Source organism: Manis pentadactyla, chromosome 10 (genome assembly GCF_030020395.1).
Source record: "Manis pentadactyla isolate mManPen7 chromosome 10, mManPen7.hap1, whole genome shotgun sequence".
NCBI classification, from domain to species: Eukaryota; Metazoa; Chordata; class Mammalia; order Pholidota; family Manidae; genus Manis; species Manis pentadactyla.
In genome coordinates this window covers 93203517-93219230 of record NC_080028.1, presented here as the reverse complement: position 1 = coordinate 93219230, position 15714 = coordinate 93203517, and the positions used below count along the sequence as shown (strand labels likewise).

Genomic DNA, 15714 nt, shown 5'->3' with positions numbered 1-15714 from the left:
TATATTTGTATATAGGAGCTGGTTTATAAAAAAAAAAGTGATATTTGACATTTGATGTCTCCAGGGGTAAGTTTGTAGTAGTTTATATATTTAAGTTGTGTCAACCACAGATGCCTTTGTGCTAAACATCATGTGCAAGGAGTCAGTTATTTATTTGCTTTGATATAAAGGTTTATTTAGTCATCACTCTCCATTCTAAGTTGGGATACTCTTAAACTTTGAATTGTACAACTGTTCAGCAGTATAGAGAACAAAAACTTCAAGTAACATGCTGTGTGTAAGAGAAATTAACATCTGTTTTACACATAGATTTATTTCACAGGCAGTGTCTGTTCATAGTTGGAGGTGGCACTGTGTACTGCTTAGGTTTAAGAAGATGAATTGGCTATTTTCTGTATTCACCCTAATGTGTAAATTTTTCTTAGGTAAGAAAGCAAACCTAGGCAAAAATGTAAGCATGAACCCACAACCTGGACCAGAAATTTCTGTAGAGACCACCATACCCAAACAAGGACAGAACCTATGGTAATATGAGCATTCTTCTGGTTGCTCTTACTTCTTTCAGTGTTAAGAAAATACTTAATATAGTGGTTCTAGTGAGTTAGTGATTTTCTGTTTAAAGATCATTTTGTGTGACTTTGATTTCTTGGATATATAAACTCACCTCTTTTAAAAGCAGATATGAGTTTTTGATAAAATGTATTTGTTTGTCCTAAGGTTTGAAATTTAATTTTTCCCCCTCTAATGTAACTTTGTATCTTTGAGATAGATCTTACATAGCATTGAAAATGCTTTTCAGCCTATTTGGGAATAGAAGTGTTTAGGATTTTCATCTTTATTAATTAAGGAATATCAGATTGTATACATAACCAGTAATCTTTCTTTATGTCAGTTCTGCTATTAGGGAGCTAGGTTTTGAGAGAGTCCCTTCTACTTGTGATTGCATTAACTGCCTTGGCTGTGATCACTTTTGGTTTAATGACCTTTTTATCTTCTGTTTTGTCTATACAATTATTCTTTAAGGGTGTAAGGACAAGTGTACCTATTATATAAAATTTGTCTTACTGTATTTTAGTAGGAAACATCGGCTCCAGTGTCATAGGGTAAAGTTAACCTTAGACCTAATGGAAACAGTAAATTATTTGTTCTACTTGCAAGCAAGTTTGGAATTCTGCTCTCCCAACTCCTACTGTCAAGTCAACCCTAGATGCCTTTCTTAGTTTTTGATTTTTTTTTTTTTTTCAGAATTAGCAGGTCTCTTTTGCCCCTACAGGTTTTTATGTGATAGTCAGAAGGAACTGGATGAGTTGCTAAACTGCCTTCACCCTCAGGGAATAAGAGAAAGTCAGCTGAAAGAAAGACTAGAGAAGAGGTAAGGATTTTCATCTTGCTCCTTACATCTTCTCTTTAGCATTAGACATTACAAATATCTTAGAGCTATTTGTAAGAGCTATTAAAGTACATTTTCCAAAATATAACCCTCTTAATGTTCTTATTGGTTGGTAATTTCATCATGCTTATTTGGAAAAATATGCTTTTAAACTATGTATAAACAGGGTAGTGGGATTTCTCACTGAATAACACGTGCCATGCACGAAGCTGAGAGCCTTACTATAGTTAGCCTTACAAATGCAGTTCTGTATTGGTTGGTATCTAAAAGTATTCTCTCAGTATTCAGAATAGCCAAAAAGTGAAAACAACCTAAGTGTCCATCAGCTGATGAATGGATAAACAAAATGTGATATATACACAAATTCAGCCATAAAAAGGAACAAAATACTGATATATGCTACAGCATAGATGAATGTAGAAAACATCCTAAGTCAAAAAAGCCAGACATAAAAGGCTACCTATTGTATGATTCTATTTAATATGTGACATCCAGAATAGGCAAGTCAGTAGACAGTAAGTAATAGTGGTTGTTGGGGTTGGAGGGAAGGGAGAATTGAGACCGACTACTGACATGTATGGGATTTCTTTATGGATGATGAAAATATTTTGGAATTAGGTAATTTTGATGGTTCCACAATATAAAACTGTTGAAAGTGTATGCTTTAAAATGGTGAGTTTAATATTATATGAATTATATCTCAAAAAAATCCCCCCAAACACTGTCTAACAAATTAGCATGAATTCCATCTAGATTTGTTAGTGTCCTTTCTGTTCTAGCCATTGTTTCTATCACAGCCAGGACACCTTTAATATCTGACTGTGTTTTTATGGTTGAATTTAGGCTTGATTGAAGAGAGAAGGAAAATACATACTCTGCAACTTCTCCAGACTTTCGTGGGTGATAAGGGGCACATCATATTGATTTTAGTCCACTGTTTAATGTGCAAATTAATTTAAATTACATTCAGAATTGTGCTGTCTTAAAGTAGATGTAACTGGGAAATTAAGAAAGACAAGGGAAAATGTCTATACTCAGAAACACAAAGGAATACAGTTTAATGATACTTGTTTTGTTTGGTTAAAGTAGTTACATGTTCTGAATTGGAAGGATTTCTTGCATTTACTAAATGTGAACAGATAAAATTCTTCCATTAAAAAGTTAGAGATTGTCAGGATTAACAATAAAATTTACACTTTTTTCTTTAGTCCTGTTGAACATTTTTAAAAAAATCACCTACTTTTGTTTTACTTAGTTTTGAACTTTTTAAAGGCTACCAAGCAGTATGTAGTCTTTGAGACTGACTGCTCTTTACTCAGCATTATTTTACTAAAGACCCTTCCATGTTTTTTATAACTGAACTCCTTCGTTTTCCTTTCTGTAGTCTAGTCCATGAATCTTGTGTAATATTTGTGAATCTACCCCAATTTACTTACCTGTTCTCTTGTTGGTGATTGGGTTTTCTCTGAAGATAGCTGAGGGGGTAGGATAATGTGTCACAAACCCCGTGAGGTTCAAATTTATAAAATAAATATATATGCTCTTTACAAGAAAATATGTAAAGTGTTGAAGGATATAAATAAAATAAAAGGGTGTGTGCTCAATTGTATCTCCATTAAAAAATAACTTTAAAAAAGTGCAAAAGGATATTTGGCCAGTTGGAAACAAAGAAATAAAAACTTTCTGTTATATTCATTGAACATTTATAAAAATTGATCACACACATAGTCACAAAAACAATCTCAGCAAATTTAATAAGTAGAGTTTTAGGATACATTCTTTAAACATTGCAATAAAACTAGAAATAAATTATTTAAACATGATCGAAAAAGATCTTAACTGGTAGTAAGTTAATTATATTCCTGAATAACAATTAGATAAAGAAGAAAATAAAAGGGAAATTATGTGTTACCTAGAAAGCAAGAAAGGAGATTCCTTTCTAAGGAAACCAGTGGGACTCTGAAGTTGTATTCAGAGAAAAATAATACTAAAAGCCTTAATTTTGGAGAAAGATAAGGGAATTTAGTATAACTCAACTTAGATGACCTTGAGCTTTAGTTTTCATTTTGTTCTAAGAAGCCAACAGTGAAGCTTATGGCCCACCCAGTGTACCGTGTCTTATTTGAGTCTCTATTGCTGGGACCTAAAAAGTTAATCTTTAGTGTGAGTAACTTTTGAAGTTCCTTGTGTAGATTTTCAGCTCATGTTTCTTTTGTGTTGTGAAGAATGCTAAGCAGGTGATTTAAAGTTGTCTCAGTTGGTAGCAGTTCCTTGCAACTGACATAAACTACTGCACATTGTCTGTGGAAGAACAGTTTCAAACCAGGTCTCAGAGCTCTAGTTCCACAGATAAAATTCAGAAACTTACAGTAAAAAGTAAAAAAATCATAAGCCAGATACCATGAATGAGAGCTAGGAAAAGAAATACACTTCAGATACTGGAACTATCAAATGCAGAATAAAATTAGTGTGTTTTTAAAATGAATCAAGAATAGGAGAAATTTGAAAATCTGTGCAGGAAACATGAGACTTAAAAAAACACCAAGGAGAAATGCAAAAGATCTAAATGAGTCTCCTAGAAATAAAACATGTCATTCAAGTAATTTAAATTTATAGGCCGTCTTCAAAAGTTCTTTTTTTCACTCCCCTTTCCTCCAACTTTGTTAGGTACCAGGACATTATTCATTCTATTCATCTGGCCCGGAAGCCAAATTTGGGTCTAAAATCCTGTGATGGCAGCCAGGAGCTTTTAAATTTTCTTCGAAGTGATCTCATTGAAGTTGCAACAAGGTTACAAAAGGGAGGACTTGGTTATGTCGAAGAAACCTCAGAATTTGAAGCTAGGGTAAGAACATTAAACAAAAAAAAAACTTTTGACTTCATTAACTTAGGGATATTCAATTTGAAATTGTTTCCTGATAATGTTCTTGACTTCCCCTGGATGACCCTGGAAATTATACATTTGGGCTTGCCTTAAAAGACATCTAAGGAACCAAAATTTCTCTATGTATTATGATAGTATTCTTTTGTCATCATCTGCTGGTATCCATAAAAATCTAATAGTTGACTCTGAACCTTGTTCAGAAAAGCTTTTCTATTACATTGAATGAAAACCAGTCCTGGGGTTGTAGTCAAATGTTACTTAACGTCTATTCCCATGTGGTGCCTGTGCTTTCAGGTATGAAACCTGCTTGTGCATCCTGCTTTTGTCTATTCTTTACACCTGACCAGTTCAGTAGAGTTATGCTTATGTTGGGTAACACCTAGAACTGTTAAATGGGTACATTTCAAGGCCCGTTTATAGTCCTGTGATGTACTGCTCAGAAGGACCCATAAGTAGTATAAGTGGAACAATTCAGGAGACCCCATGTCCCACATTAGGTAAGATTAGGTATCAAAGCTGAAGATTGGGGAATACTACCCATCAATTATTATTGTAAAAATTTTTTTACTGGTTTTAAGTAATAAAGTCCATATACCTCCAAACATTAATATTTATGGATCTTTTTGAATTATTCACATGCATTAGCATGTGTATTAATAGTTGTATGATTTTTATGAGTAGCTGCAATTTTTTTCCAAATTATTCCTAATCTATAAATACTTTCCATTTCTTTTAGTCAGTATATCTCTTTGGTGTACCATGGGGGTGATACGATAAATCTTTTCCTGTCAAGACTTACGTTTCTATTTCTTTGCTATTAGAAAGCAAATTAAATACGCATCTTTTATGTGCAATTTTTTTTTAATTACTCTAGTTATGAATTCTTGATACAGTTCCTGGGGAAAAGGACTTAAACATCTTTATTGTTCTTAATGCTATTTTTTTGAGAAATTATTCAACCCAAAGGATCTTGCCAGGTTTAAATATTACATTTACTTTTTTGTTTACCAAGCAAATTATTTATCAGTTGCCTACTTTGTGCAAACCCCAGGCCCACACCTTGCCTAATACTGGGTTATCATTTGTCTTTGTTTCTCTTTGTAATTATAAAATGGTTAAATTGGCCTGTTTTGTGTGACTGAGAAAGTGGTGTTCAGGATTTAAGAGCATGATTTGGATCAAAGTGATTTAGTTCTGTTTCCTCATCCATAAAATAAATGGGAGACTTACATAAGATCAATATGTAAAGCATATTACCTGGCTTGTAGTTTGTAAGCCAGTAAATTTTTATTTTCCTTCTCAGTTTTTCTTTGCCTCGAGACTGAGTTCGCATAGTAGGCACTCAATTACTGAGTGAGCGAATTTTGTAGCTTCCTTACATGGAGCAAGTTCCAGCATCCCCGGATCCCTTTGTGGGGAAATGGGAGTAAGTCAGCTACTTGTAACTGCATAAACCGCCCATTGAATTGAGGAACCCTGGCAAATTAGTATTATGTTACCTGTTTGGGTCTAGGTTGATTTGAAATTAGTCAAGAATATAGTCTTCTTTCATCTTTCTTTTGGCCTTTCACGGAATCTAGTTTTAAAATAATTTCCTGTAGGTGATCTCATTGGTGAAACTGAAGGATTTTGGTGAGTGTGTGATTGCCCTTCAAGCCAGTGTCATAAAGAAATTTCTCCAAGGCTTCATGGCTCCCAAGCAAAAGAGAAGAAAGCTCCAAAGTGAAGATTCAGTGAAGACTGAAGAGGTGGATGAAGAGAAAAAAATGGCAGAGGAAGCAAAGGTATTTAGCTAATGAAGAGGCAGTTTTATGACTTGTATAGAGGAGGGATCTGATTTTAAAATACTCTATAACCCTATGCTTTTTAGCTGCTGTAAACACTGTTCCCTGAGCTAGTGTTCCATTTTTATCACTTTTACTTAATTTTGTGGTTTTCAAATTGGTCTGGAGCACAGCCCTTCCTCTAAGGCACACAGTGCCCCCTTCCCCATTACCAGAGCTGAATCTTTTATTTTTTTATTCTTTTTATTTTGGTATCATTAATCTACAATTACATGAGGAACATTATGTTTACTAGACTCCCTCCTTCACCAAGTACCCCCCACATACCCCATTAGTCACTGTCCATCAGCGTCTTTTATTTTAAGGCACTGATGGTTTTCAGTTTTTTTTTTAATGTAAAATGTACATAATGAACAGTTTATAAATGTTTTAGCTATCTTCATGTGTACACTTCTATGTCATCAATTATATTCACATTGTTTTGCAACTATCTTCACCATTTGTCTCCAGAACTACTGTACTTTCCCTCAAACTGAAACTATGTCCATTAAACACTAACCTACCCATTTTGCCCTCCCCTAACCTCTGGCAAACCCAATTTTCTTTCTATGTCTATGACTGACTATTCTACCTCATAGCAGTGAATCACACAGTATTTGTCCTTCTATGACTAGCTTATTTAACTTAACGCAGTGCCTTCAGTGTTCATCTGCGTTGTAGCACAGGCCACAGTTTCCTTCCTTTTTAAGACTGAATAATGCTCCATTGTGTTCATATACCACATTTTGTTTATTCGTCTGTCAGCAGACACTTGGGCCACTTCCACTCTTTGGCTGTTATGAATAATGCTGCTGTGGACATTGAGAGCTTGTTTGGAGGTTGTGACAGGGGAACACAGCTACTCACATACCCTTGGAACTGAAGAACCATATTCCTCTGTCAAGGAGGCCAACCTCTTCAACTGAGTTTGCAGCTTTGGGAGGGACTCAAATGGCATCGTTAGGGAAGATGCTGACACCCAGCTAGCCAGCCAGATCAGCTGAATCAACCCTGGGGATCATTGGGCTGACAGTTGTCTCAGTCAGATGGCTCTCATAGCCAGTAATGCTGCTGTGAACATTAGTGTACACATAACTGCCTTTGTCCCTACTTTAAATTCTGGGTGCATACCTAGAGATACAATTGCTGGATCATATAGTAATTCTGTTTAATTTTTTGAGGAACTGCTGTAACGTTTTCCACAGTGGCTGCAGCATTTTATATTCCCACCCACAGTGCTCAGAGTTTCCAGTTTTCTCCACTTCTTTGCCAACAGTTGTCCTGTTCTGTTTCTTTGATAGTAGACATTCTGGGGGTATGAAGTGGTATCTTGTGGTTTTGATATGGGTTCACGTAATGATTTGTGATATTGATCATCTTTTCATGTGCTTAGTGGACATGTGTCTTTTTCAGGGAAATGTTTATTTGAATACTTTGGATATTTTTTAATTGATTTTTTGTTGTATGGGTTTTTTATATGTTCTGGATGTTAATCCTTTATCAGATATATGATTTGCAAATATATTCTCTTATTCTATAAGCTGCCTTTTCATTCTTTTGCTGCCTCTGTTTTTGGTGTCGTATCCAAGAAATCACTGACAAATTCATTGTCACAAAGCTCTTTTCCCTTGTTATCTTCTTCAAGTTTTATAGTTTCACCTTTTACTTTTATATCTTTGAGATCCATTTTGAGTTAGTTTTTGTAGATAGTGTAAGGTAAGGGTCCAACCTCACTTTTTGCATGTGGATATTCAGTTTTCTGGTTTTTTAATTTTAAAAGTAGCATACTCATTGTAAATAAAATAAAATGTGAGAGTAAATCAAATATGAGATAATTCCCATTCTAGTTTTACTCCCCAGGGATATCACTCTAATAGTTTGATGTGTTTTCTATATACATACAAAGATATCTTTGTTGGATTATGCACAGTGGAATCTTCCGTATAATGTTCTGCAGTTTTTAACTCATCAGCATAGTATTTTGGGCATCTGTCCCCTCTCCCTGTCGGTCCATATAGATTTGCCTGTTTCTATGTTTGTTTCTTTTTTTTTTTATTAAGGTATCAGTGATACATACTCTTAAGAAGGTTTCACAAGATGTGGTTATTACATTCACCCTTATTATCGAGTCCCCCCCATACCTCATTGCAGTCACTTTCCTTCAATATAGTAAGATGCCACAAAGTCCCTATTTGTCTTCTCTGAGCTACACTGTCTTCCCCATGACCCCACACACATCATGTGCACCAATCATGATACCCCACAATCCCCTTCTCCCTCCCTCCCTCCCCACCACCCTCCCTCACCCTTCCCCTTTGGTAACCACTAGTCCCTTCTTGGAGTCTCTGAGTTGGCTGCTGTTTTGTTCCTTCAGTTTACTTCGTTGTTATACTCCACAAATGACAGAAGTCTTTTGGAATTTGTCTTTCTCCGCCTGACTTATTTCACTGAGCATAATACCCTATAGCTCCATCCATGTTTTTGCAAATGATAGGATTTGTTTCTTTCTTATAGCTGAATAGTATTCCATTGTGTATATGTACCACATCTTCTTTATCCATTCATCTACTGATGGGTACTTAGGGTGCTTCCATGTCTTGGCTATTGTAAATAGTGCTGCAATAAACATAGGCGTGCATATGTCTTTTTGAATCTGAGAAGTTGTTTTCTTTGGGTAAATTCCTAGGAGTGGAATTCCTTGGTCAAATGGTATTCCATTTTTAGTTTTTTGAGGACCCTCCATATTGCTTTCCACATTGGTTGAACTAGTTTACATTCCCACCAGCAGTATAGGAGGGTTCCCCTTTCTCCACATCCTCACCAGCATTTGTTGTTTCTAGTCTTTTCTATGTTGGCCATCCTAATTGGTATGAGGTGATCTCTCGTTGTGGTTTTAATTTGCATTTCCCTGATAATTAGCAATGTGGAACATCTTTTCATATGCCTGTTGGCCATCTGAATTTCTTATTTGGAGAATTGTCTGTTCATATCCTCCACCCATTTTTGAATAGGGTTATTTGCTTATTGGGTGTTGAGGCATGTGAGTTCTTTATATATTTTGGATGTTAACCATGTGTCAGATATGTTGTTTACAGATATATTCTCTCATGCTGTAGGGTGCCTTTTTCTGCCAATGATGTCCTTTGCTGTACAGAAGCTTTTTAGCTTGATGTAGTCCCATGTGTTCATTTTTGCTTTTGTTTCCCTTGCCTGAGGAGATGCGTTCAGGAAAAAGTTGCTCATTTATATTCAGGAGATTTTTGCCTATGTTTTCTTCCAAGAGTTTTACAGTTTCGTGATTTACATTCAGGTCTTTGATCCATTTCGAGTTTCCTTTTGTGTATGGGGTTACACAATCCAGTTTCATTCTCTTGCATGTACTATGTTTGTTTTGTTGTTGTTTTTTTTTTGAGAGGGTATCTCTCATATTTATTGATCAAATGGTTGTTAACAACAGTAAAATTCTATATAGGGGGCTCAATGCACAATCATTAATCAATCCCAAGCCTAATTCTCAACAGTCTCCAATCTTCTGAAGCCTAACGAACAAGTTCTTACATGGTGAACAAGTTCTTACATAGTGAATAAGTTACATGGTGAACAGTACAAGGGCAGTCATCACAGAAACTTCCGGTTCTGATCATGCATCATCAACTATAAACAGTCAAGTCAGATATGATTATTCATTTGATTTTTATACTTGATTTATATGTGAATCCCACATTTCTCCCTTATTTATTTATTTTTAAAAAAAATAAAATGCTGAAGTGGTAGGTAGATACGCTATGTTTTTTGAACATCTTAATTCCTTATGGATAAACATGTTGTCTCTGTTTTTTCCTTATTAGAGTAAGTAGTAGCTCCATTTTTTCTGTTTAGTTCATCAGATTTCTGTTTAAAATTACTTATTAAGAAAAAAATTTGAAAATACTACATTAAGGGAGAGGTCCTAGCCCTTTTCTAGTGGAATACTTTCCCCTACTTTTTTTTTTTTTCTCTGTAATATATTTTATTTGTTCCATAAACTTTTTCATCAAGACATTTTTATTTATATCCCTATCCTATAAGGTCATTCAGCTAGTACCACTTTATTTACTAGGGTTGTGCCATGGTCATTATATATATTTTTAATATTTTCTTTCTGTTTTTTATTAAGGTGACTATAATTTTTAAAAAAATACAAACAATCGTCATTCTCATTTTATATTTATAACAATTTCAATATATGAGAATATTGGCATTTTGGGAATATTTCTACTTTTGCCAAATATGTGGCTATTCTTTCTTTGGCTTCTACTACACTAGTCTTTTCTCAATTTTTGATCACTGTGTTTATTCATTTTGTTCTTCATCATTACACAACTTTTTTTTTTTTTTATCATTAATCTACAATTACATGAAGAACATTATATTTACTAGGGTCCCCCCGACAAACCCCATTACAGTCACTGTCCATCAGCGTAGTAAGATGTTGTAGAATCACTACTTCTTTTGTGTGTTGCACAGCCCTCCCCATGCTCCCCCCACATTATACATGCTAATCGTAATACCCCCTTTCTTTTTCCCCACCCTTATCCCACCCTTCCCTCCCATCCTCTCCAGTCCCTTTCACTTTGGTAACTGTTAGTCCATTCTTGGGTTCTGTGATTCTGCTGCTGTTTTGTTCCTTCAGTTTTTCTTTGTTCTTATACTCCACATAAGAGTGAAATCATTTGATACTTGTCTCTCTCTGCCTGGCTTATTTCACTGACCATAATACCCTCCAGCTCCATCCATGTTGTTGCAAATGGTAGAATTTGTTTTCTTCTTCTTCTTTTTTTTTTTTTTTTTTAAATAATTATTTTTTATTGAAGGGTAGTTGACGCACAGTATTACATTACATTAGTTTCAAGTGTACAACACAGTGGTAAAACATTTATATACATAATTCTAGGTTCCAGCTATCACCCTACCAAGCTGTTACAATATCTTGACTATATTCCTTATGCTATACATTACATCCTGGTTACTTATTTATTTTACCATTGGAAGTCTGTCTTTTTTTTTTTTTTTGTGAGGGCATCTCTCATATTTATTGATCAAATGGTTGTTAACGACAATAAAATTCTGTATAGGGGAGTCAATGCTCAATGCACAATCATTAATCCACCCCAAGCCTAATTTTCGTCAGTCTCCAATCTTCTGAGGCATAACAAACAAGTTCTTACATGGAGAACAAATTCTTACATAATGAATAAGTTACATAGTGAACAGTACAAGGGGAGTCATCACAGAAACTTTCGTTTTGCTCATGCATTATGAACTATAAACAGTCAGTTCAGATGTGAATACTCATTCGGTTTTTATACTTGATTTATATGTGGATACCACATTTCTCTCTTTATTATTATTATTTTTAATAAAATGCTGAAGTGGTAGGTAGATACAAGATAAAGGTAGAAAACATAGTTTAGTGTTGTAAGACAGCAAATGTAGATGATCAGGTGTGTGCCTGTAGACTATGTGTTAATCCAAGCTAGACCAGGGCAATAAAACATCCACGTATGCAGAAATTTCTCTCAGAACAGGGGGGGTGAGGTTCTAAGCCTCACCTCTGTTGATCCCCAATTTCTCACCTGATGGCCCCCCTGCGACTGTGCCTGTCTTAGGTTGTTCCTCCCTTGAGGAATCTTACCCGTCTCTGGCTAACCAGTCATCTTCCGGGGCCATACAGGGAAATGTGAAGTTGGTAAGTGAGAGGGAAGCCTTATTGTTTGAAAAGTTTAGCTTTTTACTTCTTTGCATATTTATGCCCTGTGGCTTCTATGCCCAGCATTTGTCTTGAGGTATCTTTACCACTTGGAAGAATTATGATACGCGGTAAATTTGATATGAGGCACGAATTCTATTTAAGGGTTGTAATTAGGAAGGAAGAAGAAAAGCTATAGAAGTAGCAGGCGGAAGAAAACATGGGAAGATTGATTATTTCTTTGACATATCTTCTTGCAGAGTACTTCAGCAAGTATAGGTTTTAAGCTACTACTTAAATTGCGCACACACATTAACATAATAGGAGTATAGTTACATAACCAAAGCATACCTGTAATTACCAGCCATCTCCAGTGAAACCAAGAAAACCAGTTAGGCACCTTAGGCATTTGTGAAAACTTATCTATGATATGGTGGATATTGTCCAACTGAACTTGAACAGTCTGAGAGAAATCAGACAAATTAAAACAACCCATTCCTGGGGACTGTTCACATGCCATATGTTCTTTTAACAGTAAATAGTCTGTAGTTGTAAGACTTTGGAGCGCTACAATTTGCACTTCTCCAAATTCTTGGTTGAGTTCCAACAGTATAGATCCAGTCAAATTTGTTGTTTTACTGTATGCACAGGTCAGCTTAGATATCTCCTTCCTCATTCCCATGGCAAGTCCAGGAACTGGTGGGATGAGTGCATCTACAGCTGTAGCAGTGCGGGGATCTTTGTTGGGGTTTTTTGATGATCATCTTCTGGCATGAGTCTTCCAGAGAGTGCAGATGTTGGAAGTTCTTTTTCATATCGTATCTTAGTTCATTTTCGGGGTAGCCCAATTAGGCTTTGATCCTCTGTATAAACACAAACAGACCCTTTGCCTACACTTTTATATGCCCTTTATACCCTTGTGTAGAACTCGTTGGAGGTTACCACACAGGAACTGCCCTTTTTTTTTTTTTTTTTGCTTTGTTTTTGGTATCACTAATCTACACTTACATGACGAATATTATGTTTACTAGGCTCTCCCCTATACCAGGTCTCCCCTATAAACCCCTTTACAGTCACTGTCCATCAGCATAGCAAAATGTTGTAGAATCACTACTTGCCTTCTCTGTGTTGTATAGCCCTCCCTTTTCTCCTACCCTCCCATGCATGTTAATCTTAATACCCCCCTACTTCTCCCCACCTTATCCCTCCCTACCCACCCATCCTCCCCAGTCCCTTTCCCTTTGGTACCTGTTAGTCCATTCTTGAGTTCTGTGATTCTGCTGCTGTTTTGTTCCTTCAGTTTTTCTTTGTTCTTATACTCCACATAAGAGTGAAATCATTTGATACTTGTCTCTCTCTGCCTGGCTTATTTCACTGACCATAATACCCTCCAGCTCCATCCATGTTGTTGCAAATGGTAGAATTTGTTTTCTTCTTATGGCTGAATAATATTCCATTGTGTATATGTACCACATCTCCTTTATCCATTCATCTACTGATGGACACTTAGGTTGCTTCCATTTCTTGCCTATTGTAAATAGTGCTGCGATAAACATAGCGGTGCATCTGTCTTTTTCAAACTCGACTGCTGCATTCTTAGGGTAAATTCCTAAAAGTGGAATTCCTAGGTCAAATGGTATTTCTAGTTTGAGCTTTTTGAAGAACGTCCATATGGCTTTCCATAGTGGTTGAACTAGTTTACCTTCCCACCAGCAGTGTAGGAGGGTTCCCCTCTCTCCACATCCTTGCCAACATTTGTTTTTGTTTGTCTTTTGGATGGTGGTGATCCTTACTGGTGTGAGGTGATACCTCATTGTGGTTTTAATTTGCATTTCTCTGATAACTAGCGATGTGGAGCATCTTTTCATGTGTCTGTTGGCCATCTGAATTTCCTCTTTAGAGAACTGTCTATTCAGTTCCTCTGCCCATTTTTTAATTGGATTACTTGCTTTTTGTTTGTTGAGGTGTGTGAGCTCTTTATATATTTTGGATGTCAACCCTTTATCGGATCTGTCATTTATGAATATATTCTCCCATACTGTAGGATACCTTTTTGTTCCATTGATGGTGTCCTTTGCTGTACAGAAGCTTTTCAGCTTGAAATAGTCCCACTTGTTCATTTTTGCCTTTGTTTCCCTTGCCCGGGGAGATATGTTCATGAAGAAGTCACTCATGTTTATGTCCATGAGATTTTAGCCTATGTTTTTTTCTAAGAGTTTTGTGGTTTCATGACTTACATCCAGGTCTTTGATCCACTTCGAATTTACTTTTGTGTATGGGGTTAGACAGTGATCCAGTTTCATTCTCTTACATGTAACTGTCACCATCTGTTGAAGAGACTGTCATTTCCCCATCGTATGTCCGTGGCTCCTTTATCGTATATTAATTGGCCATGTATGTTTGGGTTAATGTCTAGAGTCTATTCTGTTTCACTGATCTGTGGGTCTGTTCTTGTGCCAGTACCTAACTGTCTTGATTACTGTGGCTTTGTAGTAGAGCTTGAAGTTGGGGAGCGAGATCCCCCCACTTTATTCTTCCTTCTCAGGATTGCTTTGGCTATTCGGGGTCTTTGGTGGTTCCATATGAATTTTTGAACTATTTGTTCCAGTTTGTTGAAGAATGTTGTTGGTAATTTGATAGGGATTGCATCAAGTCTGTATATTGCTTTGATGGCCATTTTGACTATATTAATTCTTCCTAGCCAAGAGCATGGGTGAGTTTCCATTTGTTAGTGTCGTCTTTAATTTCTCTTAAGAGTGTCTTAAAGTTTTCAGGGTATCAGTCTTTCACTTCCGTGGTTAGGTTTATTCCTAGGTATTTTATTCTTTTTGATGCAATTGTGAATAGAATTGTTTTCCTGATTTCTGTTTCTATTGGTTCATTGTTAGTGTATAGGAAAGCCACAGATTTCTGTGTGTTAATTTTCTATCCTTCAACTTTGTTGTATTCTAATATCAGTTCTAGTAGTTTTGAAGTGGAGTCTTTAGGGATTTTTATGTACAATTTCATGTCATCTGCAAATAGAGACAGTTTTACTTCTTTACCAATCTGGATTCCTTGTATTTCTTTGTTTTTTCTAATTGCTGTGGCTAGGACCTCCAGTACTACGTTAAATAACAGTGGGGAGAGTGGCATCCCTGTCTTGTTCCTGATCTCAGAGGAAAAGCTTTCAGCTTCTCGCTGTTCAGTATGATGTTAGCTGTGGGTTTATCATATATGGCCTTTATTATGTTGAGGTACTTGCCCTCTATACTCATTTTGTTGAGAGTTTTTATCATGAATGGATGTTGAATTTTGTAGAATGCTTTTTCAGCATCTATGGAGATGATCATGTGGTTTTTGTCCTTCTTTTTGTTTATGTGGTGGATGATGTTGCTGGATTTTCGAATGTTTTAAGTACCATCCTTGCATTCCTGGGATGAATCCCACTTGGTCATGGTGTATGATCCTTTTGATGTATTTTTGAATTCGGTTTGCTAATATTTTATTGAGTATTTTTGCATCTACGTTCATCAGGGATATTGGTCTGTAATTTTCTTTTTTGGTGGGGTCTTTGCCTGGTTTTGGTATTAGGGTGATGTTGGCTTCATAGAATGAGTTTGGGAGTATTCCCTCCTCTTCTATTTTTTGGAATACTTTAAGGAGAATGGGTATTATGTCTTCTCTGTATTTCTGATAAAATTCTGTGGTAAATCCATGTGGCCCGGGGGTTTCGTCCTTGGGTAGTTTTTTGATTACCGCTTCAATTTCTTTGCTTGTAATTCATTTGTTTAAATTTTGTGTTTCTTCCTTGGTCAGTCTTGGAAGGTTGTATTTTTCTAGGAAGTTCTCCATTCCTTCTAGGTTTTCCAGCTTGTTAGCATATAGGTTTTCATAGTATTCTCTAATA

General features: G+C 36.0%; 1 protein-coding gene across 2 annotated transcripts in view; it reads left to right on the top strand.

Moving 5' to 3' along the window:
* BAZ1B (bromodomain adjacent to zinc finger domain 1B) overlaps positions 1 to 15714 on the top strand; it is an 81461-nt gene that overhangs the window by 44411 nt on the left and 21336 nt on the right. For both annotated transcript variants that reach the window (XM_036887324.2, XM_057487229.1), the window contains 4 exons: positions 426 to 525; positions 1274 to 1372; positions 4058 to 4235; positions 5876 to 6058. In XM_036887324.2, coding sequence (XP_036743219.2) covers positions 426 to 525; positions 1274 to 1372; positions 4058 to 4235; positions 5876 to 6058 — 560 coding nt within the window. The remainder of the gene's footprint in view (positions 1 to 425; positions 526 to 1273; positions 1373 to 4057; positions 4236 to 5875; positions 6059 to 15714) is intronic.